At 42.5% G+C, this 27,307-nt stretch overlaps 2 protein-coding genes across 7 annotated transcripts; one reads left to right on the plus strand and one right to left on the minus strand.

Moving 5' to 3' along the window:
- Nucleotides 1–98: 98 nt before the first annotated feature.
- Nucleotides 99–9,723, minus strand: LOC111853784 (cystatin-2). 5 transcript variants are annotated; one of them, XM_072703443.1, is made up of 5 exons: nt 9,458–9,720; nt 8,699–8,890; nt 7,603–7,722; nt 7,181–7,307; nt 99–709 (listed from the first exon to the last, which is right to left on the minus strand). In XM_072703443.1, the coding sequence occupies exons 2-4, from the start codon at nt 8,882–8,884 to the stop codon at nt 7,218–7,220; spliced, it is 396 nt and encodes a 131-aa protein (XP_072559544.1). In that variant the 5' UTR covers nt 8,885–8,890; nt 9,458–9,720; the 3' UTR covers nt 99–709; nt 7,181–7,217. The 5 variants fall into 5 exon arrangements, with proteins under 5 accessions (XP_072559544.1, XP_023686850.1, XP_023686853.1 ...); XM_023831082.1 differs by lacking the exon at nt 99–709 and adding an exon at nt 5,388–6,872 and having other exon boundaries at nt 7,235–7,307; nt 9,458–9,723; XM_023831085.2 differs by lacking the exon at nt 99–709 and adding an exon at nt 5,388–6,872.
- A 5,808-nt stretch (nt 9,724–15,531) lies between these two features.
- On the plus strand, nt 15,532–18,047 carry LOC111853776 (glycine N-acyltransferase-like protein 3). Of its 2 annotated transcripts, none has more exons than XM_072703440.1 (6): nt 15,532–15,589; nt 16,312–16,364; nt 16,569–16,676; nt 16,907–17,030; nt 17,198–17,324; nt 17,465–18,047. In XM_072703440.1, exons 3-6 carry the CDS (start codon nt 16,614–16,616, stop codon nt 17,871–17,873), a joined length of 723 nt encoding a protein of 240 aa, XP_072559541.1. In that variant the 5' UTR covers nt 15,532–15,589; nt 16,312–16,364; nt 16,569–16,613; the 3' UTR covers nt 17,874–18,047. The 2 variants fall into 2 exon arrangements, with proteins under 2 accessions (XP_072559541.1, XP_023686835.1); XM_023831067.1 differs by lacking the exon at nt 15,532–15,589 and adding an exon at nt 15,819–15,884.
- The last annotated feature ends 9,260 nt before the right edge of the window (nt 18,048–27,307 follow it).

Here is a 27,307-nt window from a genome sequence, read left to right on the forward strand (position 1 = left end):
GATCACCAGTTTAATTGCATACATTTGCTTATTTTGCTTATGTGTAAAAATGTCTGACACTTTGTTATACAATCATGTGAAAAAAATAGGACACCCCATTAAATATATAGTTCTTTATTAAGAAATATCAACACATCAATATTAAATCTTCTTTCAAATCACATCTGTAGATAAAGGTGATGTAACTGTATCACCTATGCAAAAAAAACAATTAACAAATTCACTTATTTAACAGTAGAAATTGTGTGATGATGCCAATTTCCACCGAGGAAAAAGTTAGGACACCCTCACATCCATTACTATTTAAAATGTCTAGAATTAGATTATGGTGAAAAAGATTAGAACATTGTTACAGAGCTTTTTGGTGGAGTCTGTCTTATTTAAACCACAGACATTTAGTTTGGTTTGCTCTTGATTGTTGAATTGAGTGGTATCACCATGATCCAAAGAGGCCTTCAGAAAGAAGCTTGTAGATGCATATGAGTCTGGGAAGGGATATAAAAAGATCTCAGCCCAGCCAATCCACTGTCTGGAAAATAATTTACAGGTGGATGGAGAACACTTAAAACAATTGCCAGCGTGGCCAGGTCAGGCAAGTTCAACCCAAAAGCAGACTGTAAGATGCTGAAAGAAGTCTCCAAAAATCCTAAAATGTCATCGTGGGACATATAGGCAGCTCTTGCCACAGTTGATGTCAAGGTACATGCATCTACAATCAGAAAGAAATAGAAGAAAGGAAGGAAGTCAGGGCATGAACTGCAGGTGCATCGATCACAGTACATGTGAGGGATCAGTCACAAGACCCACTACGTCATGCAAAGTGTCAAGGGATCAGTCACAAAACCTGTAACATTATGCAAAGTGTCAAGGGATCAGTCATGAAACCAGTAACAGTATGCAAAGTGTCAAGGAATCAGTCATGAAACCAGTAACATTATGCAAAGTGTCAAGGGGTCAGTCACATGACCTGTAACATTATGCAAAGTGTCAAGGGATCAATCACATGAACTATAACATTATGCAAGTTGTCAAGGGATCTATCACATGACCTGTAACATTACGCAAAGCGTCAAGAGATCAATCACATGAACTATAACATTATGCAAAGTGTTAAGGGATCAGTCACATGACCTGTAACATTATGTAAAGTGTCAAGGGATCAATCACATGAATTATTGTATTATGCAAGTTGTAAAGGGATTAATCACATGACCTGTAACATTATGCAAAGTGTCAAGGGATCAATCACATGAACTATAACATTCTGCAAGTTGTAAAGGGATCAATCACATGACCTGTAACATTATTCAAATTGTCAAGGGATCAATCACATGAACTATAACATTCTGCAAGTTGTAAAGGGATCTATCACATGATCTGTAACATTATGCAAAGTGTCAAGGGATCAATCACATGAACTATAACATTCTGCAAGTTGTAAAGGGATCAACCACATGACCTGTAACATTATGCAAAGTGTCAAGGGATCAGTCATGAAACCAGTAACAGTATGCAAAGTGTCAAGGAATCAGTCATGAAACCAGTAACATTATGCAAAGTGTCAAGGGGTCAGTCACATGACCTGTAACATTATGCAAAGTGTCAAGAGATCAATCACATGAACTATAACATTATGCAAGTTGTCAAGGGGTCTATCACATGACCTGTAACATTATGCAAAATGTCAAGGGATCAATCACATGAACTAGGAACAGCAGCTGGGAGGTGATGGGGTGTTAACGCTCTGCAATGCTGCCGGGCTACACTCCCTCTCTGGCCTGTTCTACTGTCATGGCAATTAAATTTCTGGGGTTCCACCATTACGATAAATAACTGCCTGTATTTTCTAAAACATTTAAAGATGTAGCTACAAAAAACACATCTAAATAACCTACCCATCTACAACAATCTATCCACTGCAGGGTTGTGTTAAACCACAGAGCAGGGGGCACCCTGGACAGGAGGCCAGTCCACAACAGACATTTCAGGGACCCTAAACACAAACTGCGAGGCTACCTCCTCTATTTCCAGCAAAACAGTGTTACTGCAAGATTGGACATTAACATTTTTGTTCATCTTAACAAAAGTCAAAACACAGGAACAAATAGAATAGCCAGTGACACCTGTTGGTCAAATGGGGAAGCAACGGACAGGACAGGACAAGGCAGGGACCGATCCTGACAAATTGACTGTTCATGTCTAATATATAATGCCCCTTGACATGTGCCATTGTAACAAGATAATAAATGTTGTTCACTTCAGCTCTCAGTCACTTATTTTTAGAATTGTGCACTGCTGAAAACAACTGATTGAATATTTTGACTAGGGGTGCACCGATTGCAGTTTTCTGGCCGATCAACGATCACCGATCCTTAGGCAACCTTACCTGCCGATCTCGATTTTTTTTTGCCGATCTTGTTTCTTTCATAACTAAAAGACAGTTACTTCAATGTTTCCATTTTTATTGAGTAAATTGATATGAATACTCACAAAACATGAGGTAGTGTCCTCAAATATAAACGAACATATAAATGAGCATTGCTGTTTGAACTACAAAATCATATTTTTTCTTCCAGACTTTAATTTCTCTAATTTTGTAAAAAAAAATATATATATATAGCTGTTATGACACACTTGTCCAAAAAATAGGGAGGGAGGCAGCCTGCACTGCACCTCTCTCGGGAATGGGAGAAAAGGCTGATTTAACCCTCTGGGGCCTAGGGGTAGGAAACACACTTTCACTGACTGGGGCATGATCACACATTTCATCACACTTAATTCATGGCAAATAAATAATTTCTTATATATTTGTTTTGCCATTACACTCATCTTTATTTTAATATATATTGTAAATATGTCAGATTTTTGTTAAGTTTGAAATTTGACATCAAAGTATAGACATTGCAAAATGCAGTTTGGAACACTTGCAGAAACATTATAAAAGTACATAGTAAGCAATGCTGGCAGTTTGTTTTGATCCCAGATATCTGATCACCAAAGTCTTGGCTACATGAAGATGACTAAATGGTGTAGATGCAACATTAATTTGGATAAATAAATAAGAAAAACCTAACTCATGTAACTATTTCTGGCTCCTTTCATTGAATATGTAGCAACTTTCATGTGTATGAATGAGCCATTGTCACCTGGCCACGTCCCCAACCCCCTTTTATGGCGCTGAAGGGGATGTATCTGGATCGCGTTTCACCGTTGCGCTGTTAATCAAATTACCATGCGAATGCGATTTGAATACGCGCTAAGGCGGCTATTTAGAATGTGAATAGCGATCTTCGGGTGAGAGCGGTACTACACGCCCCCGATGTAGGTAAAACAAAGTAAGATGACATGGTTTACTTTTTTGCCGATTTAACCTAATTTTTAAAACTTTAATACTTCCGACAATGGACGTTTTGAAAAGAAGACAGATTACGGATTTAGCCAGCGTTTTTTTCATGATTATACATTAAGTTTTCAGCGAGATATTTATAAACTGAAATAGACGCGAAAAGTACGCGATGTCGTCGACGACATACTCGACCCCAAAGAGTTAAAAGCATATAACTAAGATCGGTGGATCTCATGGGGATATGGTCGATTTCTGATCCCCTCAAATTAACGTGATCGAGGCCGATCGATCGGTGCGCCGATCGATCGGTGCACCCCTAATTTTGACTCTACTGGCCTTTTTATATCAGACCGGAATAGGAGCTTCTTTACTGGGAAGACTGACATGGAGCTTGTTCAGCACATCCAGGTTGACCTCCTAGGGCTGACCTCCTGGAACAGTGCCACAATGCCAGCACGAAAAATACTTCAAAGTCAAAAACTGACCCTGCATGTGCAACATCGTTGCCACATATACACAAGATATTTTTAGGGTGTGAATTGAGAAATATTATAAATTGTGAGAAATTTTTCACTCAGCAACATTTTTAAATTATTTTTATTATTAAATATTCCCACATTTGATATTCCCCCAGCTCTGATGTCATTGCCAGCACTGTGCTAGGGTGACCACCTAATCCATGTCAGGTGGGACACTATGAGCTACAACAGGATTTGTAAACTACCATTTCATACATTTCAATTAAAACGACCAGGATTTCACTTAAGCACTGGGTTCTTGCTGTATGCTGATTGGTCAGTCTCCTATAATCATGCATATGTGTCAGTAATGTTAATGCAAAACAGCTGGATGAGTCTTTCAATCTCGGAACTAACCAAACATTTTAGCAGAGCACAGAACCCTTTCAGCTTTAAAGCAGTTCGTAAAAGCTGAAGTAGCTCATAGTGTCCCTCCTGACATGGATTAGGTGGTCACCCTACACTGTGCCCACCTTTGCTCAGGCCCTGTACACTCAGATGACAGCCTCCTATGTTAAGCTGGCTAACTGCATTCACCTGCTCACAAGCTGAACTGGGATCAGTGGAGTGTCTGGCACGAACATCCTGGGCTGTCACAACTTTAAACATAAAAAGAACTGAAATTAGTCATTAAAAAAGGAGGGGAATTAAGGATGCCAACCCTAAGAAACTTAAACTTAAAATGTTTTTTTTTAAAACATTACCTGACCATGACAGCTTCTACATAACACACGGAGTCAGCACAAAACAGACGCTGGTCAGGTCTGTACCAGCAGCCATTTCCAGTCAGATCCTGACATGCCTCATCCAGCGGTGGTGGCTGACCACCATTTTTGGTGAAGCATTCTCCAGACTGCCTCCCCCCATTATAATTTCTGACCTGATCATATATTAGTCATTACTACAGATAGTATAGTAAATGCTCAAATATTCATTATTCTGTACTAAACATTTTCCATTGGTTGCTAATTTCAATCAAGTGTAGCCCTATTTAGCTTGTATCCTGAGCCTCTCATTGTGTAACTATTAACCTGGTGAGCTGATGCTTAGAAAGTGATACTGGAAAAAAAAATGTTTTTAACAATTTTCAACATGTTTTTCCCCATTGTGCCAAACCAGACAATATATGGGATGGGAGCAAAATCTAATCCTCACATTTTCTAAATTATTTAATTGGACGACAACACTGACATGTTACTTTTGCACAAAAAAAAAAAAAACACAAAATGAATGTTCTTATGTGCAGTATATAAATGGGATTAGCTACAATCAACAACAATAGTATCTACAAATCTAAAGATTTTTAACTCTAGGCTCCTTTGCATAGAGCTGGGGTGTGCAGTCTTATCCAGAAAGGGTCGCTGTGTATGCAGGTTTTCACTGCAACTCCCTAATTATATTACTAATTAGAGGACTGATTGACCTGGGTTTGAACAGCTGACCTAAAGGTTATCCTAAAAACCTGAATACACATCGGCCCTTTGTGGATAAGATTGTCCAATTAGCTTGTCCACAAACAAGGATTATTGCCAAACAAATCTTTATTGTTAAAACACACACACACTCCCAACTATATAGACACTACTTCTGTCACCTTAACACTATTGCAATTAATTGAAAATACTGTTGCCAAAGCAAATATGTTGATGAACTGATAAAAACAGCACAAATGTAAGTACAAAAAGTGCAGAAAAATGTGTAACTGTATTTGGGACTTAAAATGGAATACATGCCTCACTCTTATCTGCACTACCTCCAAAAAAATAACAATAGCATATTTCTAAACTCTATAGCAAACAAAAAGGTTCGTACACTAAAAATGCAGAATAATACATTCACTCTCTATCCTGTTGTTGGGCTGGGTCAGGCCAAAGGGTCTAATCAATGTCACATGCTACGTCCACCCTGGCAAGACAGTGTGGGAAGCATCCCCTGAGGTGGTGAACCGACCCCTGCAGGGACTCTATGGCTGGCATCACAAGCCATCTCCATAGCATGAAGTAAATCCACTTGTTCCTGTGGATGTCTGTCATATGTGAGATTGTCACAGTGTGACATTGCCCCCCAACGTAAGCCTGAGCCATATGTAACTAGGTGTCTTCCTCTTCTTACCCTATGACCTATTCCTCTCCTCTTACAGTTTCATCCTTTACCTCTTCCTTGGTGTCTTTACCGATTGTTTAGCTCCATTGTAACAAGCAAAGCGATTACCTCTGTTGCTGCATTATAGTTTTCTCATTGGTTCATAACTTTTGAGTAGTGTGCTGACAATTAAATTTCTTTGTGCTTAAACCATGACAATGGTGTGATCATTCTGTTTCTTTGAAGGTACAGGAGTTTTACCTTTTGAGTGGCAGTGCTCTCTGAATGACAGCATGAGGTCAGATGTGCTTTGAGATGACACTTGTGCTTAGGATTATGAAAAGTGTCTAGGGAAACTACAAATCCATGTTTATCAGGGAATTGTGTCTAAGCTTCTGCAAAAAAGTGTTTTCAATATGCCAACAAAATTTATGCTTTAGGGAACTGTCCACCCCTGCACTTAGACTTGGACATCATGGAATATGTATTAATGGAATATGTCAATCTTCTGTGCACTACCCACCAAAAACAAACAATAGTATATTTCTAAACTCTATAGCAAACAAAACATTCAGTACATTGAAAATGCAAAATCATACATTCACTTTGTATCCTGAATTAGCTATTTGTGTATTAGCAACTGGCAAAAAAACTGTAATAGATGACCAGGAAATAAGCAAAGAAAACACTAAGATTAACTAAAACAGGACATAAGCAAGTCTAAGCCAGTGATTCTCAACCTGGTGCTCACATTTTTGCTCGTTCTCAGTTGGGAGCAGAGTGTGCAACTCTGAACTTATTTGAAGGTGCAGCATTTGTGGATTAGCTGGTAGAACAAAGATGCATGAAAGCCTATGCTAGGGAGGACCGCAGGAGCAACCTGCCACCCTGAATCACCAACAGCTCCTTAGAGCAGCTATCCCAGGCTGAAGTAGGAAAAAGTAAGAACTGTTAGTTGTGAACATGAGCTACTTCACTTTTACATATCAAGTTCTTTAAAGAAACTAATACTTCTGAAACTGTAGTTCATGTAATACACATCATCAGTATTAATATACAGAAACATAATAAAAATTTACTACTTTGAAACATCAACACTGATACATTGCACAGTTCACAATAACCCTAAATAATATCCGATGGATCATAAAACATTTGTGGAAGGAGATTCCTTAAAGAGACTTAGAAAGCAATGAGGAGTTTTTCTCCACTACCAAGATTAAAACAATATTACAGCATTGTGTTTGATGAAAATAGTGCTACACTGGATGTCAGACAGTTGCACTACATCGATTCTCCAGCAGGTGGCTCGGTACATGGGAGTACGGGACCATGAGCACCACGAAATCACAGGTCATCGTCTGTAAGGGGACACAAAATGCAGCATAATAGCAGGGGACACTAAGTACTGATTAAATCAAAACAACATTCAGTGCAAGGCCATAAGTAGTAATGCTGTAGTAAGAACATTAACATACCTATCTCAAACAAAACACTTGAGTGCTAGGAGATTACAAGTGCTTTGTGAAGCATTTTCAAAGACAGAAAAAGCTCTGTTCTGTAAATAATGGCCTTGCCGTTAATGACGGACTGCGCAGTAACATTTTGCACTCAAGGTATTATGGATTTAGAGTTTTCGGGAGTTCCGTGTCCCACCTTGGCATCTGGAGAACTCCGCAGTGCGCAGTCTGCCGGCTCGATGTCCGGCTTGTTTTTACAAACCGTCTGGCCAGCTTGCACCCTCAGCCAGTATTTCACTCGTGCAGGCGGATAAAGCTAAGGGCCAGCAAACGACACAGGCCACTTATCATAACTAGATTCAGTAGGAATAACAACAATGCTCTCCCTGGATGACCCTGTCACCCCCTCTCCTCGGTTTAATTCCTGCTCCTCTCACACCCCCCCCCCCACCAACCTCTACAATTCCCAGCCCTCCTACAAACTCTCCCCACTTCTCAAAAAAAAAAAAAAGGTTTATTAAAAGCCCAAATTTGCATGACTAGTCTCAATGGCTGTCCTTTCTTGTGCCACCACTAAGAGAAATTAATTCATTTTGGTATGATTGGTTCAAAATGTATTCACTTCCAGATTGACGGATCTTTTTCGAACTTTGCAGAGACAAACACTTCATCGCAATAAAAAGATAATTGTCTGCTGTGACAGCGGACCAGTTCCAAAACCATAAGTCCAGGGACTACAATAATGATCATTAATATACCGGTATGACTTGCAAATTCCCTTAGTGTACATCAAAACACAAGAAATTTAAATTTTGTTATGATATCTGTATCAGTCTGCTCTGCGCTTGTCCTGAACATTTGTACCACAAAACTTAACCACAGATCTACATGAAAAAGAACAAACCTTGATGTCTCACAGATACGGTCACTTTGGCACAATTCCCTCAGCCCCCCCCCCCTCACACACTGCAGGCATACACATGGGTTTCTAAATCAAATCTGCTTCAGCAACATTAATGCTGATATCCATGCAGGAGAAACCACACGGTCACATCGGTTAAGTTAACTGCAAATGTTCATTAATTCTTCAAGCCTGTCATGTCAAATGCATGGTCATATCTGCTAAGCAATAATAATAATAATAATAATAATAATAATAATAATAATATATATATGTCATATTCCCATAAATGTCAGTCACCAGCGAATTAAAACATGATGAACCTAAACATGATAAAGAACATGCTGGATGAGCAAAGGAAAATGAGGCAGGTGATATTTAGCCAATTTACTTGGGCATTGGCAGACTGGATGGCCGTGACTTTGAAGGCATAAGGGTACCCATTCATCTGGTTTTGAACACCGATGGCATAGGCTGAGGCTCTGAGAACTTCTGGGCTGCTGGGACTGACGGCTTCGGAGCTCACAGGTCCCGGCAGGGAGAGCATCATGGCTGCTAGAATCAGGACTGCTATCATCCTTACCTGAACAAATCAGAAACAAGATTAAAGCAAGACTCTGCCTGAAACCACAGCAAAGGCTTCAATAACAAACTGTGTATTTTGAACATGTAAACTTAAAGCAATATATTTAAAAAAGCATAACCCAGAGAAGAAGAGGGAGAACAATGGGTATAATCCATGTGACCTGTTCTACCAGAGCAAAATGACACGTATATCCAATCCCCCTTCTTAAACAATGAATTTAAAACATTTATACAAAACTCTTATACTTCAAGGGTCTCTTTCATTCTTCATATGCATTTATGTTCATTACTGACTATTACAATGTTTTATACAGATTATATATTTATTCCCTTTCCGTTTGTATACCTGTGGCTTCAGAGTAAAACACAGAAACCAAAAACTACGCTGATTCCTTTCAGTTTCTTAACTATAGTACTGTGGTGATTTGAACTCAATCACTATTTTTGCCCCACTTCTGACTTTTAAGGTGTGAAAAACAAAAACATACGATATAGGATACACAGCAACCGCCTCGTATATTTGAACATAACTGATAACTGTTAACATGACGCATAAGAAGAATACCTTTATAGACAGCACAGTGCTTAAGATCCTCCCTGCAGAAAGATATATGTTTGTCTTCTGATGATTCTTTTCAGACGTCGAGATTTTCTAAAATCATGTTCTGCCGGACAAAAACATGTCATCCGTTCGTTGCTGTAGGAAACAATAGAGCAGCACAGTTGTCTTTTGGCATTTTATAATACGGGTAAATATGAGCAGCTGACCAAACATGAATCCAAACGACGCTTGTTTTTCGCAGCTTCCTCGTCACGTGACCTCGAAGAAGGCCCGTAAATAATTGCCCGCTAATCTGCCTGCTGGAGAGAACACAGCGTTGCTAGGTTGACTTATTATAAGCGACTTTGGGTGTTTTTTTCGTTTATAATTTCATTCATTTGCGAATTGCATTTTTTTGGGCTTGATCTAATTTTGAATTTGTGGTGTTAGGGTATTGCTGACTAGTTTCAGCCATTTTGGCTAGCTCAGTTAAAAGAATTTAGATATTTTTACATCACTTTATTTAAATTGATGTTGAATGAGTCGTTAAAGCTTAATGAAAATGTTTTGCAGATATATCGCATCGTTTTGCATCTCTCTCACATTTTGTTTGTGTTATGATATCTGTGAGTTCAGTATTCAATAAATTATGTAAAATGTGTAACAAATGAAGCTGCTTAGTTTATGCAGAGTTACTTACTGTCACGCTAACAAAAGAAAAGAACAAATAAAAATTTTAGAACCATGTCCCCATCCCCAGTATTTTAGTTACTATTGTATGCATGTTATATACTATATGGACAAAAGTATTGGGACACACCTGTCAATCATTGAATTCATTCAGACCCATTACCACAGGTGTATAAAATCAAGAATGTAGCCATGCAGTCAGGTTTACAAACATTTGTGAAGGAATGTGTCGTTATGCAGAGCTTAGTGAATTCAAGCATGGTACTGTTATAGGATGCCACCTTTGCAATAAGTTAGTTTGTGAAATTTCTTCTCTGCTAGATATTCCATGGTCAACTGTAAGTGGTATTGTTGAAAGTGGAAGTGTTTAGGAGCAACAGAAACACTTCCACGAAGTTGAGACCGCATAAAGTAACAGAGCAGGGTCTACAAGAGTGGAGTGGTGTAAAACACATGCCACGAGACCCTGGAGCAGTAAAAACATGTTCTGTGCAGTGACAAATCACAGTTCACTGTCTGGCAGTGTGATGGACAAGTCTGGGTTTGGTAGATTCCAGGAGAACTTGACCTGTCTCATTGTATTGTGCCAACTGTAATCTTTGCAGGAGGGATAATCGTATGGGGGTGTTTTTCAGGGGTTGCGCTAGGGCCCTTAGTTCTAGAGAAGGGAACTCTTAATGCTTCAGCCTTCCAAAACATTTTGGAGAATTCTATGCTTCTAACTTTGTGGGAACAGTTTGGGGAAGGCCCTTTTCTGTTCCAGCAGGACTGTGCCCCACTGCTCAAAACAATGTCCATTAAGTCATGGTTGGGTGAGTTTGGTGTGGAAGAACCTCACTGGCCGCACAGAGCCCTGACCTCAACCCCAACCCCATGAACTAGAATGGAGATTGCGAGCCAGGCCTTCACATCTAACATTAGTGTCTGACCTCGCAAATACTCTTCTGGATGAATGGGCAAAAATTCCCACAAACACACTCCAAAGTCTTGTGGAAAGCTTTCCCAGGAGAGTGGTAGTTATTGTAGCTGCAAAGGAGGGACAAACTCCATATTGATGCCTATGGATTTAGAATGGGATGCCATAAAAGTGCCTCGTAGGTGTAATGGCATGGTGTCCCAATACTTTTGTCCATAAAGTGTATTTATGAGGAACACGCATAATATGGGAAACAATGTGATTGTGTGTATTGGACTTATTTGGGTTTGATTTCTCCATCTGTACACAGTGGGCTTATTTTGGGCTTGTTTTCAGGGATGATGTTGCTTGTTTGTCTCGTGAGACTCGGCAACACTACATACACACTGCATAATTTTTATTGTACTGCTAGTAAAGGATTCCCAGAACCTGCAACCTTAGGATTGCCCCAATACAGAGTGGATTAGATTGCTCTGACTGCGCACTGATATGGAATAAGTAATGCAGGGGCTTATTGGAGGATGCTTTTAACAGTATTTGTTTAAAACATTATAATGTGACAATAAGGCTATCAATGTCTGAGTGTCTCAAGTCATTAAATACAATTTACAAAAAGAAAAAAAACATCCTAAGGTAATATCAGGACGCTGTACATTTGAAGCCTTACATGTAATGTAACTTAATTCCTCGGCTTGTGAAACGTTTGGCTGAATTACTTACATTTTCAGATTAAAGCATTGCTTTTTCAAGATAATAACATGGCTGAACACATACATCTTTCACACCATTTATCTTAGTAGCTTCAGCTCTCTCAAATGTATTTGCAGCAGGTCATCAGTCATGATAGCTCCAAACATGTTTAATTCATATAAATTCTTGTATTTTGTGATTCCCACAAAACTGCTAAATAGTTCATATAGTTACAAAGAGCAAAAAAAAAGTTCCTATAAACTGCAGTCAAACCTTTTATTTATTTATACATATATACACTCACCTAAAGGATTATTAGGAACACCATACTAATACGGTGTTTGACCCCCTTTCGCCTTCAGAACTGCCTTAATTATACGTGGCATTGATTCAACAAGGTGCTGAAAGCATTCTTTAGAAATGTTGGCCCATATTGATAGGATAGCATCTTGCAGTTGATGGAGATTTGTGGGATGCACATCCAGGGCACGAAGCTCCCGTTCCACCACATCCCAAAGATGCTCTATTGGGTTGAGATCTGGTGACTGTGGGGGCCATTTTAGTACAGTGAACTCATTGTCATGTTCAAGAAACCAATTTGAAATGATTCGAGCTTTGTGACATGGTGCATTATCCTGCTGGAAGTAGCCATCAGAGGATGGGTACATGGTGGTCATAAAGGGATGGACATGGTCAGAAACAATGCTCAGGTAGGCCGTGGCATTTAAACGATGCCCAATTGGCACTAAGGGGCCTAAAATGTGCCAAGAAAACATCCCCCACACCATTACACCACCACCACCAGCCTGCACAGTGGTAACAAGGCATGATGGATCCATGTTCTCATTCTGTTTACGCCAAATTCTGACTCTACCATTTGAATGTCTCAACAGAAATCGAGACTCATCAGACCAGGCAACATTTTTCCAGTCTTCAACTGTCCAATTTTGGTGAGCTCGTGCAAATTGTAGCCTCTTTTTCCTATTTGTAGTGGAGATGAGTGGTACCCGGTGGGGTCTTCTGCTATTGTAGCCCATCCGCCTCAAGGTTGTGCGTGTTGTGGCTTCACAAATGCTTTGCTGCATACCTCGGTTGTAACGCGTGGTTATTTCAGTCAAAGTTGCTCTTCTATCAGCTTGAATCAGTCGGCCCATTCTCCTCTGACCTCTAGCATCAACAAGGCATTTTCACCCACAGGACTGCCGCATACTGGATGTTTTTCCCTTTGCACACCATTCTTTGTAAACCCTAGAAATGGTTGTGCGTGAAAATCCCAGTAACTGAGCAGATTGTGAAATACTCAGACCGGCCCATCTGGCACCAACAGCCATGCCACCCTCAAAATTGCTTAAATCACCTTTCTTTCCCATTCTGACATTCAGTTTGGAGTTCAGGAGATTGTCTTGACCAGGACCACACCCCTAAATGCATTGAAGCAACTGCCATGTGATTGGTTGATTAGATAATTGCATTAATGAGAAATTGAACAGGTGTTCCTAATAATCCTTTAGGTGAGTGTATATACATACGTGTGTGTGTGATTATTATATATTTATATGATATTACACAGTTCGCGAGTTTTTGTACGCGACCGGCTGCGAAAGTACAGTGGTACCTCCAGAACTCGAATTTAATCTGTTCAGAACTCCGGATCGAATCCTAAAAAGTTCGAGTTGTGCCCATAAGAAATAATGGAAAACCAATCAATTGTTTCCCGGCCCCAAAAAAATACACCTTAATATGTTTTTTTTTTTAGCATTTAAACACAAAATGAACAGGATTAAACAAGAAGCATATACTGTACTAAACACATCTAAGCACATTTATCAAAACAGTAATTTGTAAAGTAAGAAAATAAATGTATCCAAACAATGTGTAAAGTTAAAATAAAATAATGTGTCCGGCCCCTATAGTCCGCTCCTTCTGTGTGCCATGCCCCCTACCCCGTGTGGAATCCCCGTGTGATCAGCTGTTTCTGGTTGTTGTCATTAGTCCTCTGTATTTCGTACGTGTTTCAGTTTGTTTCCCCAGTCCGGTCATTGTATTGTCCGTCTGCGTTTTGCAAATAATTAATAAGAAATTTTTATTTTAAAATGTATTTTATTATATAATAATAATTACTGTTACTGTCTATCATTGTCTAAATGTATTTTTACTGTCTAAATATATGTATTCACTAGTGTAAACATGCACGATGCTATCACAGCAAATGCGAGGCTGAGACTGAAGCTTTACCCTTTGTTTCCGCTGAGAGACGTGCTGCGTGACTAATTTCCCGGCGCATACAAGTTATCTTAGGTCAGTGCTCACATTACGACTTCTGAGATACAGATGGAGTTCTAGGTAATTTTTTTTCGAACTAGTTGGTTCGACTTTTAAGAAATTTGAGTTCGAGAACCGAGGTACCACTGTAGTTTGTTAGTTGTTGCGCACGGCTCGCCGTGAGTCTGACCAATCAGCGCTGGAACCAGTGTAGTTCGAACTAGGGTAGTCTCGCCGTGAGTCTGACCAATCAGCGCTGGAACCATAGTAGTTCGAACTACGGAAGTCCCAAGTAACTAACGTGGTTTGAACTACTATGGTACGACGGTTTTGGGAAACAGTTGTACTTCGGATGTTGGTTAGTTTGAACTAACATAGTACGATGCATTGTTAATTCTAACTTCTGTCGTTGTTTGGGAAACGCACCACTGGTCCGGAGCAGACTTGTTCACTCTCTTAAGTTACCATGGTAGCTCAGCGGGGATTCATTTAAGACACGTTAATGTAACGGAATTTCCACTTAAATGAGCCAGACTTGTCGAAATAAGTCAGACTTTCCCTTAATCCTGCTTCGTGGAATACCCCCCTGGTCTTTGTGAAAAATAAAAAACATAAAAAAAGATCCCTCTTGTTTCCCGTGTCCCCTTTCCCTATTCCCCGCTTGTCTCTTCTCCTCTTTCCCTTTCGTTTTCTGACGGTCTCCAACCCTAGACTGGGGATCATAACACCTCTAAAAATATGCTTTGATATGTAAAATATACTATTTCAGGGGTAGAATTACTTTGTTCGGGGGGCACAGCAATGTTTGCCTTTTATCCCCTCAAATATAGGAGGGCACTAAGGCATTTTCCCGTAGGTTCGGAGGGCACCAATGCAATCAAGAATTACTGGCCAGGGCACTGAGGCAAAAAGGTATATAGCCGGACGCATGAAATATTTAGCATTCTGACATTTTCAAGGGCAATTAATGCATTAGCACCCTGTGAAATAGTGTTAGACTAGCTATTGAAAAAAAGATGCTGTTGCCTTCATTCACCTACTCAGTAATGACGAAATGTTTTATGAAAAAAAACAGAGCCAGCTATTGTCAGTGATAAAAACTTTAATTTAATGAACATTATTTTTACTGAGACATTGACACTAACATGACTAACAGAACTTCAAAATAATACATGAGTGACCATATTCAAGCCAACTAACTAACACTCGCCAACTGTCCCGAGCCACTCAAACACTGTCGCGAGCCACTCGCTACTGTCCCACCCAGTGCCGCGAGCCACTACGAACTGTCCCGCAACACTTCCGCGAGTCACTACGAACTGTCCCGTGACAGCAGCTGCAGGACAGTACAGTTTATGCTCTAACTCCTTCTCCGTTTTCACTTCAATTCAATGCACATCTGGTATCAATTATTTCAATCTTCTATGAATTATTACAGTCTATTATAAATTATTACAACGTCAAGTAATGACAGATGCGGTATGATTGGGAAAGACATGCATAACCAGCGAAATTACCTAAAAAATTTGGTTATTTTCAGGGTCTTAGAAGCAGCGGCCGTCATTTCAGCCTGCTTTCTTTTTTTCACCCGATCTTTGGTAGGCATTTTAATTGGAACTTTGTGGCCTTATAAGAGGTCCTTAACGTGTATTTGTCGATGTAAATCGATGCTTGTTCACGTGCCAAAAATACCACCAATACAACCTCACTTTCAAAAGAACTTCTAAACCTTCTCACCCTCCCTATTCTATGAACATGTTGCTATTAGTTTCGGAGGGAGGTAAGCATCGGCTAGAATAGCCGCTCTGAATAATTTTACCATGGAGGCGTGGCGAACGTAAAATTATTGGATGCGCTTATCAACCCAGATATCATGGACATGGCGACAGAGAAGTAAAAAACGGAAGAACTTGTTCTTGATTTCATAAGTTTATTGACTTTATTATGATCTAAACATACACAATAGGGCACAAAGGCAACTGAGGAAGAGGGCACTGCAAGTATCTGCCGGCAAGAACTTGTAAATATTCAGGGCAGCACGGCAAATTGCTAAGGCACGGCGGATTTTGCCGTCGATAAATTCGATCCCTGCTATTTTGCATGTTTTTTTTTGTGGAAAAACAACTACCACTTTTGACTTGAGTTCCTCTCCTTAGCAGCCAGCTAAATATGGTAGAAACTTCCTGATTTTATTGTCACATGACAAATATTGACAACACTCTCCTAGATACAGGGGGTGGATCGACTTACTCAAGGCTCATTTAACGCCCAGCTTTCCCCTGTGTGATTCTTGTTGTCATGCATGTCCTAACCGACGAAGACCTGGAGCTGGCTGAGAATTCGCTCAGAGAGTTATTTCCTGAGTCACTCAAGGTAGAACAGAATGCTGTAAACTGAGCTGAACTTCTGAAGCTACATATGGCAGTAATCAACCAGCCTTTCCTGTTTCCTTTAGAGCGTGAATTTAATTTGACACATTTATTGTTATCTGTAACAAGGAACTTTTCAGTTTAATTGGCGATGTGTATGCTATAGTCTGCTATAATGTGAAGTAAGCTGCATCTTGTGTTACTGTAGGTGTATGGCTACTTGTTCAACATCAACAGAAGAAAACCTCATAATATGGTGGTAATTTCAGATGCCTGGCCAGACTTTAATGTTATTATCTGCAAGCAAAAGCAGCAGGTACGAAGCTGAATTCCCTAATCATTCAAATGTGTTTTGATAAACAATGCTAGGTCAGGGACATTTTCTATGCAGACATGTGTGCATGTGTGTTTTACTTTCATTTGTAAATTAAAATGGTGGTGTGAAAGGTCAGGAATGTAATTACTTGGATTATAACTTAACAAATGGAAGAAGAATACAAAGTAACATCATGTGAATAGCATTAAAATGCCTTTTTGTCTGGGTAGCATTCTCAGGACCGAGAGGGGGATTTCAACATCTACAGCATCTACTCACGTGACAGAGAAAGTTTACAGAAACTGCTCAGTAGCAATGGTGTTATAGACTGGAGTACATTTACTTTACTGGGAGGTAAAAAAAAAAACTCAAGCAAGCAATTAAAAATGCCCTTCAATATTATAACAGATTTCCAAATTAGTTGACAGTAGACAAAATTTTAATTTATGACGTATGTACAAAACTTTAGCGTTTACCTGTATATTTGAATATATCTACAGTATATGCACTGTTCTTTTCAGGTGTTGACATCAACCACATAGATGTGGTGAAAGAACTCTGTGCTTACCACAATATTCCATCAAAAACAGAGGGAATAATGTTTGTGTTGATGTTGGAGGACCTCAGTCATCTCAAAGAGCCTGAAAGGTAAAAAAAAGCCAATGATACCAGCTTAAATATAATCTTTTAATAAGTATTGTTGTCATCGTGTGCAGTAACTGCACTGGTTACCTGTAGACATCCAAACAAATAACAAAACTGGTTAAAGTTTACATTTTTCTCACTAGTACCAAAGGATACCAGATCGGCCCGCTGAGCGTGGAGCACGCTGACCTGGTGAACAGCACTTGGAAGTACGGCGGGAACCAGAACAGCTACAACTCTGTGAGGAACTACATCTCAAACTACCCCAGCTGGGGCGTGATGGACGGTAGTGGCAGGCCGGTCTCTTGGGTCTTACTATATCACCACAGTGCCCTGGGACTCTTGTACACGCTGCCTGAGCACAGGTGTAAAGGCTATGCTAAGATGCTAATTTCTATAATGGCTAAGCAGCTCTATGAGATGGGGTACCCTGTGTACTGCTTTGTTGAGGAGGATAATGAAGTTTCCTATCGGTTATTCACATCTCTGGGCTTCCGGCACAAACCGGATTACCGTGCAGTGTGGTTCCAGCTTAATGAACGCGTGGACTGATTTGTCATGTGGACAGTTTTGTTGTGTTTTTCTTTTTGTTTGTTTATCGCCAAGTTGCTAAAAAGAGTAGCCTACAGTTACAGTGGATATAAAAAGTGTACACAGCCCTGTTTAAAAATGCCAGGTTTTTGTGATGTAAAAATATGAGACCACAATAAATCATTTCAAAACTTTTCTCACCTTTAATGTGACATATAACCTGTACAATTGAATTGAAAAACAAACAAATCTGTTAGGGGGGAAAATAAGTGTGCACACCCATAAACTAATACTTTGTTGAAGCACTTTTTGATTTAATTACAGCATTTATTCTTTTTTGGTACACACCTGTCATCAGTTAAAGTGACTCTGATTAATCCCAAATAAACTTCAGCTATCCTAGTAGGATTTTCTTGACATTTACTCAGCTGCATCCTACAGCAAAAGCCATGGTTTGCATAGAGCTTATTAATCATCAAAGTGATCTCATTGTTGAAAGGAATCAGTCTCCTAGGAGAAGGGTACAAAAATACCATAGCATTAGATATACCATGAAACACAGTGAAATCAGTCATCAAGAAGTGGAGAAAATATGGGACAACAGTGACGTTATGGAGAACTGGGTATCCCTCCAAAATTGATGAAAAGAAAAGATGAAAACTGGTTAGGGAGGCTGCCAAGAGGCCTGCAGCAATACTGAAGGAGCTGCAGGAATTTCTGGCAAGTACTGGTTGTGTACTACATGTGACAACAATCTCCATATGTATTCTCCATATGTCTGGACTACGGGGTAGGGTCGCAAGATGAAAGCCTTTTCTTACAAAGAAAAACATCCAGGCCCGGCAAAATTTAGCAAAGAAAACATGTGTTATAGTCTTATAGGTATGTTTAGTGCAAAAGCAACACACCCACAGTGAAGCATGGTGGTGGCAGCATCATGCTTTGGGGTTGTTTTTCTTCAGCTGGGGCTTTAGTCAAGGTGGAAGGAATTATGAACAGTTCCAAATACCAATCCATTTCGGCCCAAAACCTTCCGGTGTCTGCTACAAAGCTGAAGATGAAGAAAGATTTCACCTTTCAGCATGACAATGAACCCAAGCATACATCCAAATCAACAAAAGAATGGCTTCACCAGAAGAAAATTAAAGTTTGGGAATGGCCCAGCAAGAGCCCCGGGCTAAAATCTGTGGTGTGACCTGAAAAGGGCTGTACACAAGACTTTCCCTTGCAATCTGACAGATTTGTAGCACTTTTGCAAAGAAGAGTGAACAAATATTGGCAAGTTCACTTCGCCAACTTCTTTGATGAGAAAATCGATCAAATTTTTCAGACATTCTCTCCCATCCCATCTACTACTCTACACATTAAGGATTTCCCTTCCCATTCACTGGCTCAATTCTCCAATCTAGCAGCAGAAGAGATCCTGCAAGTCGTCTTGTCATGCAATCCTAACACCTGCCCACAGGATCCAATCACTTCCACATTGCTCCAGACAACCTCTCAAGACCTTCTCCAATTCATCACCACTATCATTAATAGCTCCATAACATCTGTCATGTACCAACGGCATTCAAAAAAGCCAAGGTTATTCCCATCCTGAAAAAACCACACTGAATCCCTCAGACATCAGTAACTACCGAGCGGTACCACTTCTCTGTTTTCTTTCAAAAATCCTTGAACAATCAGCCGTCTCTCTATCTCTCTCAGGACAACCTTCACGATCCTAACCAAACTGGCTTCAAAGCCACACATTACACAGACTGCCCTCTTGGCTGTCACTGAGAAGCTACATGCTGCCAGAACATCCAAACTGTCATCCGTCTGCATCCTCCTTGACCTTTCAGCAGCATTTGACATAGTCAACCACAAGACTCTTATTCATCCTTATGAGCCTTGAAATTCGTAGCTCAGCATGGCAATGGTTTGTTTCCTACCTAGAAGGCTGGTCATATCAAGTGACATAGAAGGGATCCACATTTACTCCATGCAGACTCACCACTGGTATCCCACAGGGCTCAGTTCTTGGTCCTCTTCTGTTCTCCCTCTATACAAGATCTCTTGGTGAGGTTGTATCCTCACATGGGTTCTCATATCACTGCTATGCAGATGACACCCAACTTATCCTTTCCTTTACTCCCTCAGACACTCAAGTCTCCACTCAAATTTCATCATGGATGACAGCTGATGAGCTGAAAAACCCAGCAAAACTGAACTGCTGTTCATCCCACCTGATCCATCCACACACCAGAATCTTGCGATCTCCCTGCTCAACTCTACGATTTGTCCTTCGCTCACCGCCCGTAACCTCGGAGTAACCAAGGACAATCACCTGTCCTTTTCCTCTCATTTTGCTAATCTTTCCTGTACCTGTCGATTTCTCCTCTTTAATATCAAAAGGGTTTATTCATTTCTTTCCACACAGGCCACTCAGGTACTTGTTCAATCCCTTATCATCTCCAGACTAGACTATTATAACGTACTCCTAGCAGGTCTGCCTCTGAGTGTCATTCATCCTCTGCAACTGATCCAGAATGCAGCTGCCCGACTCATTTTCAACCTTCCCATGTTCTCCCATACCACACTCACTAGCTTCCTATAGCTGCCCACATCAGATTCAAAACACATCAGTTTTGATGCTCGCCTACAAAGCCAAATATGGTCCAGCACCCCCCTACCTAAAGGAACATACCACACCCCAGACTGTAGCATGTTCTCTCTGATCTTCCATCACTATTTGACTGGTCCCACCATCTCTCAAGGTGTGCATCAAGACTCTTCTTTGTTTGGCACCCATGTGGTAGAATAAAACCTACTTCTTTCGGATTTACTTGGATTAGCACTTCCAGGATAATACTCATTATTTTAGAAAATATGTAAAAAATTGTATTACTTGCCAAAAGATTTTTTAGAGTGATAGTATTCTTAACCAGGTTCAATACTAAGTATTAATACTCAGTATCAAAATATATTTACTGATGAGACTTCTAAGCACTTCTGTAAGTTGCTCTGACTAATGTCATCTGCTAAATGCAGTTTATATATTAGTTTAAGGGTGTGGATGCTTATGCAACCAGCTTATTGTATGTTTATATACACTCACCTAAAGGATTATTAGGAACACCTGTTAAATTTCTCATTAATGCAATTATCTAATCAACCAATCACATGGCAGTTGCTTCAATGCATTTAGGGGTGTGGTCCTGGTCAAGACAATCTCCTGAACTCCAAATTGAATGTCAGAATGGGAAAGAAAGGTGATTTAAGCAATTTTGAGGGTGGCATGGTTGTTGGTGCCAGATGGGCCGGTCTGAGTATTTCACAATCTGCTCAGTTACTGGGATTTTCACGCACAACCATTTCTAGGGTTTACAAAGAATGGTGTGCAAAGGGAAAAACATCCAGTATGCGGCAGTCCTGTGGGTGAAAATGCCTTGTTGATGCTAGAGGTCAGAGGAGAATGGGCCGACTGATTCAAGCTGATAGAAGAGCAACTTTGACTGAAATAACCACGCGTTACAACCGAGGTATGCAGCAAAGCATTTGTGAAGCCACAACACGCACAACCTTGAGGCGGATGGGCTACAATAGCAGAAGACCCCACCGGGTACCACTCATCTCCACTACAAATAGGAAAAAGAGGCTACAATTTGCACGAGCTCACCAAAATTGGACAGTTGAAGACTGGAAAAATGTTGCCTGGTCTGATGAGTCTCGATTTCTGTTGAGACATTCAAATGGTAGAGTCAGAATTTGGCGTAAACAGAATGAGAACATGGATCCATCATGCCTTGTTACCACTGTGCAGGCTGGTGGTGGTGGTGTAATGGTGTGGGGGATGTTTTCTTGGCACACTTTAGGCCCCTTAGTGCCAATTGGGCATCGTTTAAATGCCACAGCCTACCTGAGCATTGTTTCTGACCATGTCCATCCCTTTATGACCACCATGTACCCATCCTCTGATGGCTACTTCCAGCAGGATAATGCACCATGTCACAAAGCTCGAATCATTTCAAATTGAAATGATTGCAATGACAATGATGACAATGAGTTCACTGTACTAAAATGGCCCTCACAGTCACCAGATCTCAACCCAATAGAGCATCTTTGGGATGTGGTGGAACGGGAGCTTCGTGCCCTGGATGTGCATCCCACAAATCTCCATCAACTGCAAGATGCTATCCTATCAATATGGGCCAACATTTCTAAAGAATGCTTTCAGCACCTTGTTGAATCAATGCTACGTAGAATTAAGGCAGTTCTGAAGGCGAAAGGGGGTCAAACACCGTATTAGTATGGTGTTCCTAATAATCATTTAGGTGAGTGTATATGCAAGTCCTTCAATGGTGTGTATGTAGGGAAAAATGTATCTGTAATCATCCATCCAAGCATTCATCCCTCTTCATTAACTCTCTGTCTAGTCATGATGAACCTGGAGCATTTCCCAGGAAGCACCAAGTAGAAGACAGGACACACCCTTGACCAGGGGTGCCCAATCCTCCTCCTGGAGAGCTACCACCCTGCAGAGCTTAGGTGCAGCCTGGAAAATGGTCCCCATAAGGGTATTCATCATGTTCTGGGGACATTGTGTCCCCATAAGGTAAGGCATACCCACTCACACACACACACACACACTGTCACGTTCAGCCCTGAATGCTCCTTGTGTGTGCCACGCCCCCTCATTACTTCCTGTCAAACCCTGATTGTTCTCACCTGTTGCCTGTTACGTTTGCCTAGTCTTGTGTATTTAGTCCTAGTCTGAGTCAGTCTCCCTAGATTTGTCATTGTGATGTAATGTTGCGTTTGATGTTCAGCCTCCGTTTCCCTGCCTGTTCGTTTAATAAACCCCCGTTTGTCCTGATCCACGGCTCCGCTTGCCTGCTTGACCGCCAGCTCGCTAGCCCGAACGTGACAGAATGACAAATCTCCAAGAAAGCACAAAGCGGCAGACCGAGCACCAACGGCTCGGTCTGCTGCAAGAGTTTGTGTTCTGGCGGTCCCAGCCCGAGGTCCGGGAGGACTCCGTAGCCCTGGCTCTGGCTAACCGGGGCGCGGATCTCCTTGAGGAAGAGCGCCCGCCCGGACAGGACTATCCCCTCCGAAGGGCACGCAAATGCCTTCACCGCCTGAGTCAGCGCCTGACGAACAGTCGGGAGAAGCGGAGCAGAGAACAAGCGGAAGAAGCCCCAATGCTCTTCCTGGGAGCTTGCTCTCTGCTCCCCGCCAGGGAGGCTTGTGCTTACCGGCCAGAACGCTTACCCGGAAGAGGGATCAGCGCCGTGAGAGACGCAATTCCCCGGGTCCCTAAAGCTCTTAAAGGGGTAGTCCCAGGCGCACCGGATCCGGACCCGCAGACTCCGGACCTGCAAACAGCGCCTGCTTCTGCTGCTGTCGCCGCTCTGCCCGCGGCACCGCCTGCAGCTGCTGCCACTTTGCCAGCGGCAACGCCTGTCCTGCCTGACCCGCCTGCTCTGCCGGTGGTCCCTGCGACACCGCCCGAGGTGCCCACGGCTGCGCCCCCTGCTGGCCGAGTGACGGCGGTGCCCGCCGAGGCGCCTCCTGCTGGCCGCATGACGGCAGCGCCCGGCGTGGCGCCCCCTGCGGCGCCCCCTGCTGGCCATGTGTCCGAGGTGCCCGCCGAGGCGCCCCCTGCTGGCCGCATGAAGGTGGCGCCCGCCGAGGCGCCCCCTGCTGGCCGCACGCCCGAGGTGCCCGCCGAGGCGCCCCATTGCTGGCCACGTGTTGGAGGCGCCCGCCGAGGCACCCCCTGCTGGCCACACGACCAAGGTGCCTGCTGCAGCATCCCGCAGGGTTCCTGAGCCACAGCCCTGTCTGGAGGATGGCAGCAGGTTTCCTCCTGCAGGAACGGTACTGGCGGGTGGTTGGCGAACCACATAAAACCACATAAAAGACTCCCTGGAGGCAGCTCTGCTCCTGGAGCAACTCCGCAGGGAGTTTGCCAAGGCAGCCCCTGATTCCCCACTCCAACAGCTAGCCCGGGTGGAAGAAACCCTGAGGCAGCTGCTCCGTCTGCGGCCTGCTGCCGCCGCTCCTCCTGCAGCGCCCCCTGATGGCTGCACGTTCGCTCTGCCCGCGGCACCGCCTGAGGTCGCCGCTCTGCTCGTCCAGTCCGGCTCTTCCGTCCAGCCCGGCTCTCCTGTCCAGCCCGGCTCTTCTGAACTGCCCGTCCAGCCTGCGGCCACGCCCGCGGCTCCGACAACCTCACCTGAGGCCCTGCCTCTAATTCCCCCAGCCATGATCACTGTCCCCGAGGAGGTCCCAAACTGTTTGACTGCCGCTCCTTCCTCCGGGGAGGAGGAAGGACTTGAATGGGATCCCTCGGGGATTGCCCTATGGACCTCCCTTGTGACTCCCTCGCCCTTGCCCCGGCAAGGTCGACATCCCCCAGGACCCCGCCTATCTGTGTCCCGCAAGGGGAGGGGACATAGACGTCGGGCCGAGGTCCCGGCCGCCCTGCCCCCTGGCTCACCCTCGCTCGCTTTGGCTGGGGCTCGGGGCCCACCTGTGGTTCCTCCTGCTCCGGCCCGGCGGTCGCCTGCGGGTCCCCCTCCGTGGCCTCGTCCCCCGGCCTCGGTCCCGCCTCCGACTCCGCGTCGGTCGCCTGCGGGTCCCCCTGCGCCGGCGTGTCGGCGGACGGCGCCTTCGCCCGCTGTGGCGGCGCCTTCGCTGGCTGCTGCTTCCCCCTCCTCCTTCCCTTTGCTGTTGGCCCCTCTGACTCCCTCCTTGTCTCCTCCATCTGTCCCTCGCCCTGTCTCCTTGTTCCCTTCGTGGTCCCCACCTGCTCCCTCCTTCCTGTCGCCTGCGGCCCCTCCGGCCGCCGCCCGCCTGGGCTCCCTCGGGCTCCCCTTTGTCCCCCTTCCGTGCCTGTCTGGTCTCCTCTGTCTGCTCCTCCTTTCTTCGTCCCACCTGTTTCTCCTCCTCGTCCCTGTGTTCCTCCTCCATGCACTCCTGGCCCCTTCGTGTCGCCTGTGGGTGCTTCCTCCGTGTCTCCCTTCTCTGTCTGTCTGTCCGCGTTTCCGGTCTTGTGTGGGGTTTTGTCGTGGGTCTTGCCCCTGTGCCTGTTCTGTGTCTCGATCTTGTTCCCTCTTCCTCATTGATGTCTTGCTTTTGTTTTTCAGTTCCTGCCCTTCGTCTCGTCCATCGCTTCCCCTCGGGCGCGCCCGGTGTGCGCGCCTTTGGGGGGGGTTATGTCACGTTCAGCTCCGAACGCTCCTCGTGTGTGCCACGCCCCCTCATTACCTCCTGTCAAACCCTGATTGTTCTCACCTGTTGCCTGTTACGTTTGTGTCTAGTCTTGTGTATTTAGTCCTAGTCTGAGTCAGTCTCCCTAGATTTGTCATTGTGATGTAATGTTGCGTTTGATGTTCAGTCTCCGTTTCCCTGCCTGTTCGTTTAATAAACCCCCGTTTGTCCTGATCCACGGCTCCGCTTGCCTGCTTGACCGTCAGCTCGCTAGCCCGAATGTGACACACACACACACACACACACACACATACATATTTCTTATCAGTCTTTCAATGACCCGTGGCATTACTAAGAACAAATGAACAAAAAGAAAAAAAATGGTAATGTTTTTGATTAACTGCATCTTCATAATGCCTTTTTAATGCTTTCTTTTAATGCATTCAGAGCAACTAAATAATGCTTTCATAATGCATTGATAGAACATTCATAAGCAGCATTTCAATATACCATAACATCCTAACATACTTTAACTGCTTTAATATGCATTAATATCAAACATGTGGGGGATTTCCTTAGTAAATTTGCAGTTATTTAATTATGCTCATTTAGTTCACTCATCTATATTTCTTATTTTTATATTTCTTTCTGTCCTTGCTACTTGCTCATCATGTTCTTTGCCTCTCATAGAACTTACTCTCACCAAGGCCGTCTGACCCCCGGCTCCAGGAGTCTGTATGAAGGCCAGAGATAAAGGGCCGGTGTCCCTCAGGGGGGGCAGAGACAGACACAGACAGACACTGAACCGGCTGTGTGTAAAATTTTTCTGTAACATCTTCATTCTGTTAAGCTTCATTAAGCTTAAGGAACCTGCCTCATCATTCAACTAAAAGAACCTGAGGTTTCACTGAAGAAATCTATCACATGTTATAATAATAAATATTATAGTTGTATATTTGGTACTAACAAGCAGGAAAACTCCTAGCTTTCCCTGATATTACAGTAGTTGGAAAAGAACAGTGTTTTTCTTGGGTGGCAGGTTTACTTATAGCCAAAATGAACATTGTGGTTTATTAAGCCATGTCAACTTAAACTAAAGCAGCCTTGAATTAGCTAATTAGACAGGTGTACAGAGCTGTGGGTCAATGTATACCTAAATGAACTGTTTGTGAAGAAGGAAGGTTGTGAGATGCTCAGAAAGAAATACTTTGTTTTAGTGGTCAAGACGCTTGTTGTACTGGACCAACAACTCTGATCCCACGTGTATATTGCATTTAGTAGGCGGAGTCAAAAAAATGGGAGGGTCTGCTGTGAATCTGTGGGTGGAGAACTGTGACCTATGAGGGGCCTGATGAAATACCTGAAGGAAACCCACACAACACAGAGGAAAGCTATAGTTCCCAAACCCCGTGACACCACTGGGCGTAATCTTTATAGCTCAAAAACATTGCTTTTTACAGTGTTTGGGTCCATGTAAAAGGGGATCGTTTGCAACAGCTAAATCATTGGTCAGTTACGTTTTTGAGATTTCTTCCGAAAGAGTTGGATGTTCCACAAATGTATCACTTTCGGTGAACTGAGGACAAATGTAAAGTATTTGTCATGAAAGACAGAATAATTATTTTCATAAAAAGCACAAAAAGTCATAGTAAGATATCTGTTCAACAGTACACAGCAGGAATGTAAAATCTTTATGAAACAGGGATCATTTACATATTTCAGTGGGATATCAAATAATGTCCTGTGCATCAGAATACAAAACCTAGACCTCAGCAGAGAGATGGATAATGCCGCTTCTTTCAAAAAGATTTATGACCTAAAGGTCAAAAGGTTACAGGTCAAGAGTTCACTGGGGGGGCGGGGTTGGGGTGGAACCAGGTGACGTCACAACTAGTGACATTGTTAATTATTTGCATATGTTGGGAGAGGGTTGGTTTTTAAAAATTATTTATTTTTATATTTTTTAATTATTATTATTTATTTATTATTATTATTTTTTATTATTATTTTTATTATTATTATTTATTTATGTATTTAAATTTTTATTATTTATTTATTTATTTATTTTATTTTGACTAGTTTGGAGAGTGAAATGAAGTTTCAGTGAATTGTGTGCTTATGACTTTACAGCCTTTCTGTAAGGCTGTCACCCACTAAGCTACCTGATTCAAGACAATTTGCATGTTTGCATGCATGCATGTTTGAATTAAGAAATCGAGACTTCCGTTAAAGGACGGGAAAACTACAATTCCCAG

This window comes from Paramormyrops kingsleyae, chromosome 20, assembly GCF_048594095.1.
Source record: "Paramormyrops kingsleyae isolate MSU_618 chromosome 20, PKINGS_0.4, whole genome shotgun sequence".
NCBI lineage: Eukaryota > Metazoa > Chordata > Actinopteri > Osteoglossiformes > Mormyridae > Paramormyrops > Paramormyrops kingsleyae.

What these genes read in the sequence shown, in the direction of transcription:
- LOC111853784 (XM_023831082.1), bottom strand. Translation starts at nt 8,884, where the DNA reads ATGATAGCAGTCCTGATTCTAGCAGCCATGATGCTCTCCCTGCCGGGA. An exon ending in TCCAGTCTGCCAATGCCCAA is followed by an intron (nt 7,723 to 8,698) that starts GTAAATTGGCTA and finishes GCTGGCCCTTAG; the next exon opens with CTTTATCCGCCTGCACGAGT. An exon ending in CCACCTGCTGGAGAATCGAT is followed by an intron (nt 6,873 to 7,234) that starts GTAGTGCAACTG and finishes TTCCTACTTCAG; the next exon opens with CCTGGGATAGCTGCTCTAAG.
- LOC111853776 (XM_023831067.1), top strand. Translation starts at nt 15,842, where the DNA reads ATGCGCTTATCAACCCAGATATCATGGACATGGCGACAGAGAA. An exon ending in TCTGCAAGCAAAAGCAGCAG is followed by an intron (nt 16,677 to 16,906) that starts GTACGAAGCTGA and finishes TTGTCTGGGTAG; the next exon opens with CATTCTCAGGACCGAGAGGG. An exon ending in TACATTTACTTTACTGGGAG is followed by an intron (nt 17,031 to 17,197) that starts GTAAAAAAAAAA and finishes TGTTCTTTTCAG; the next exon opens with GTGTTGACATCAACCACATA.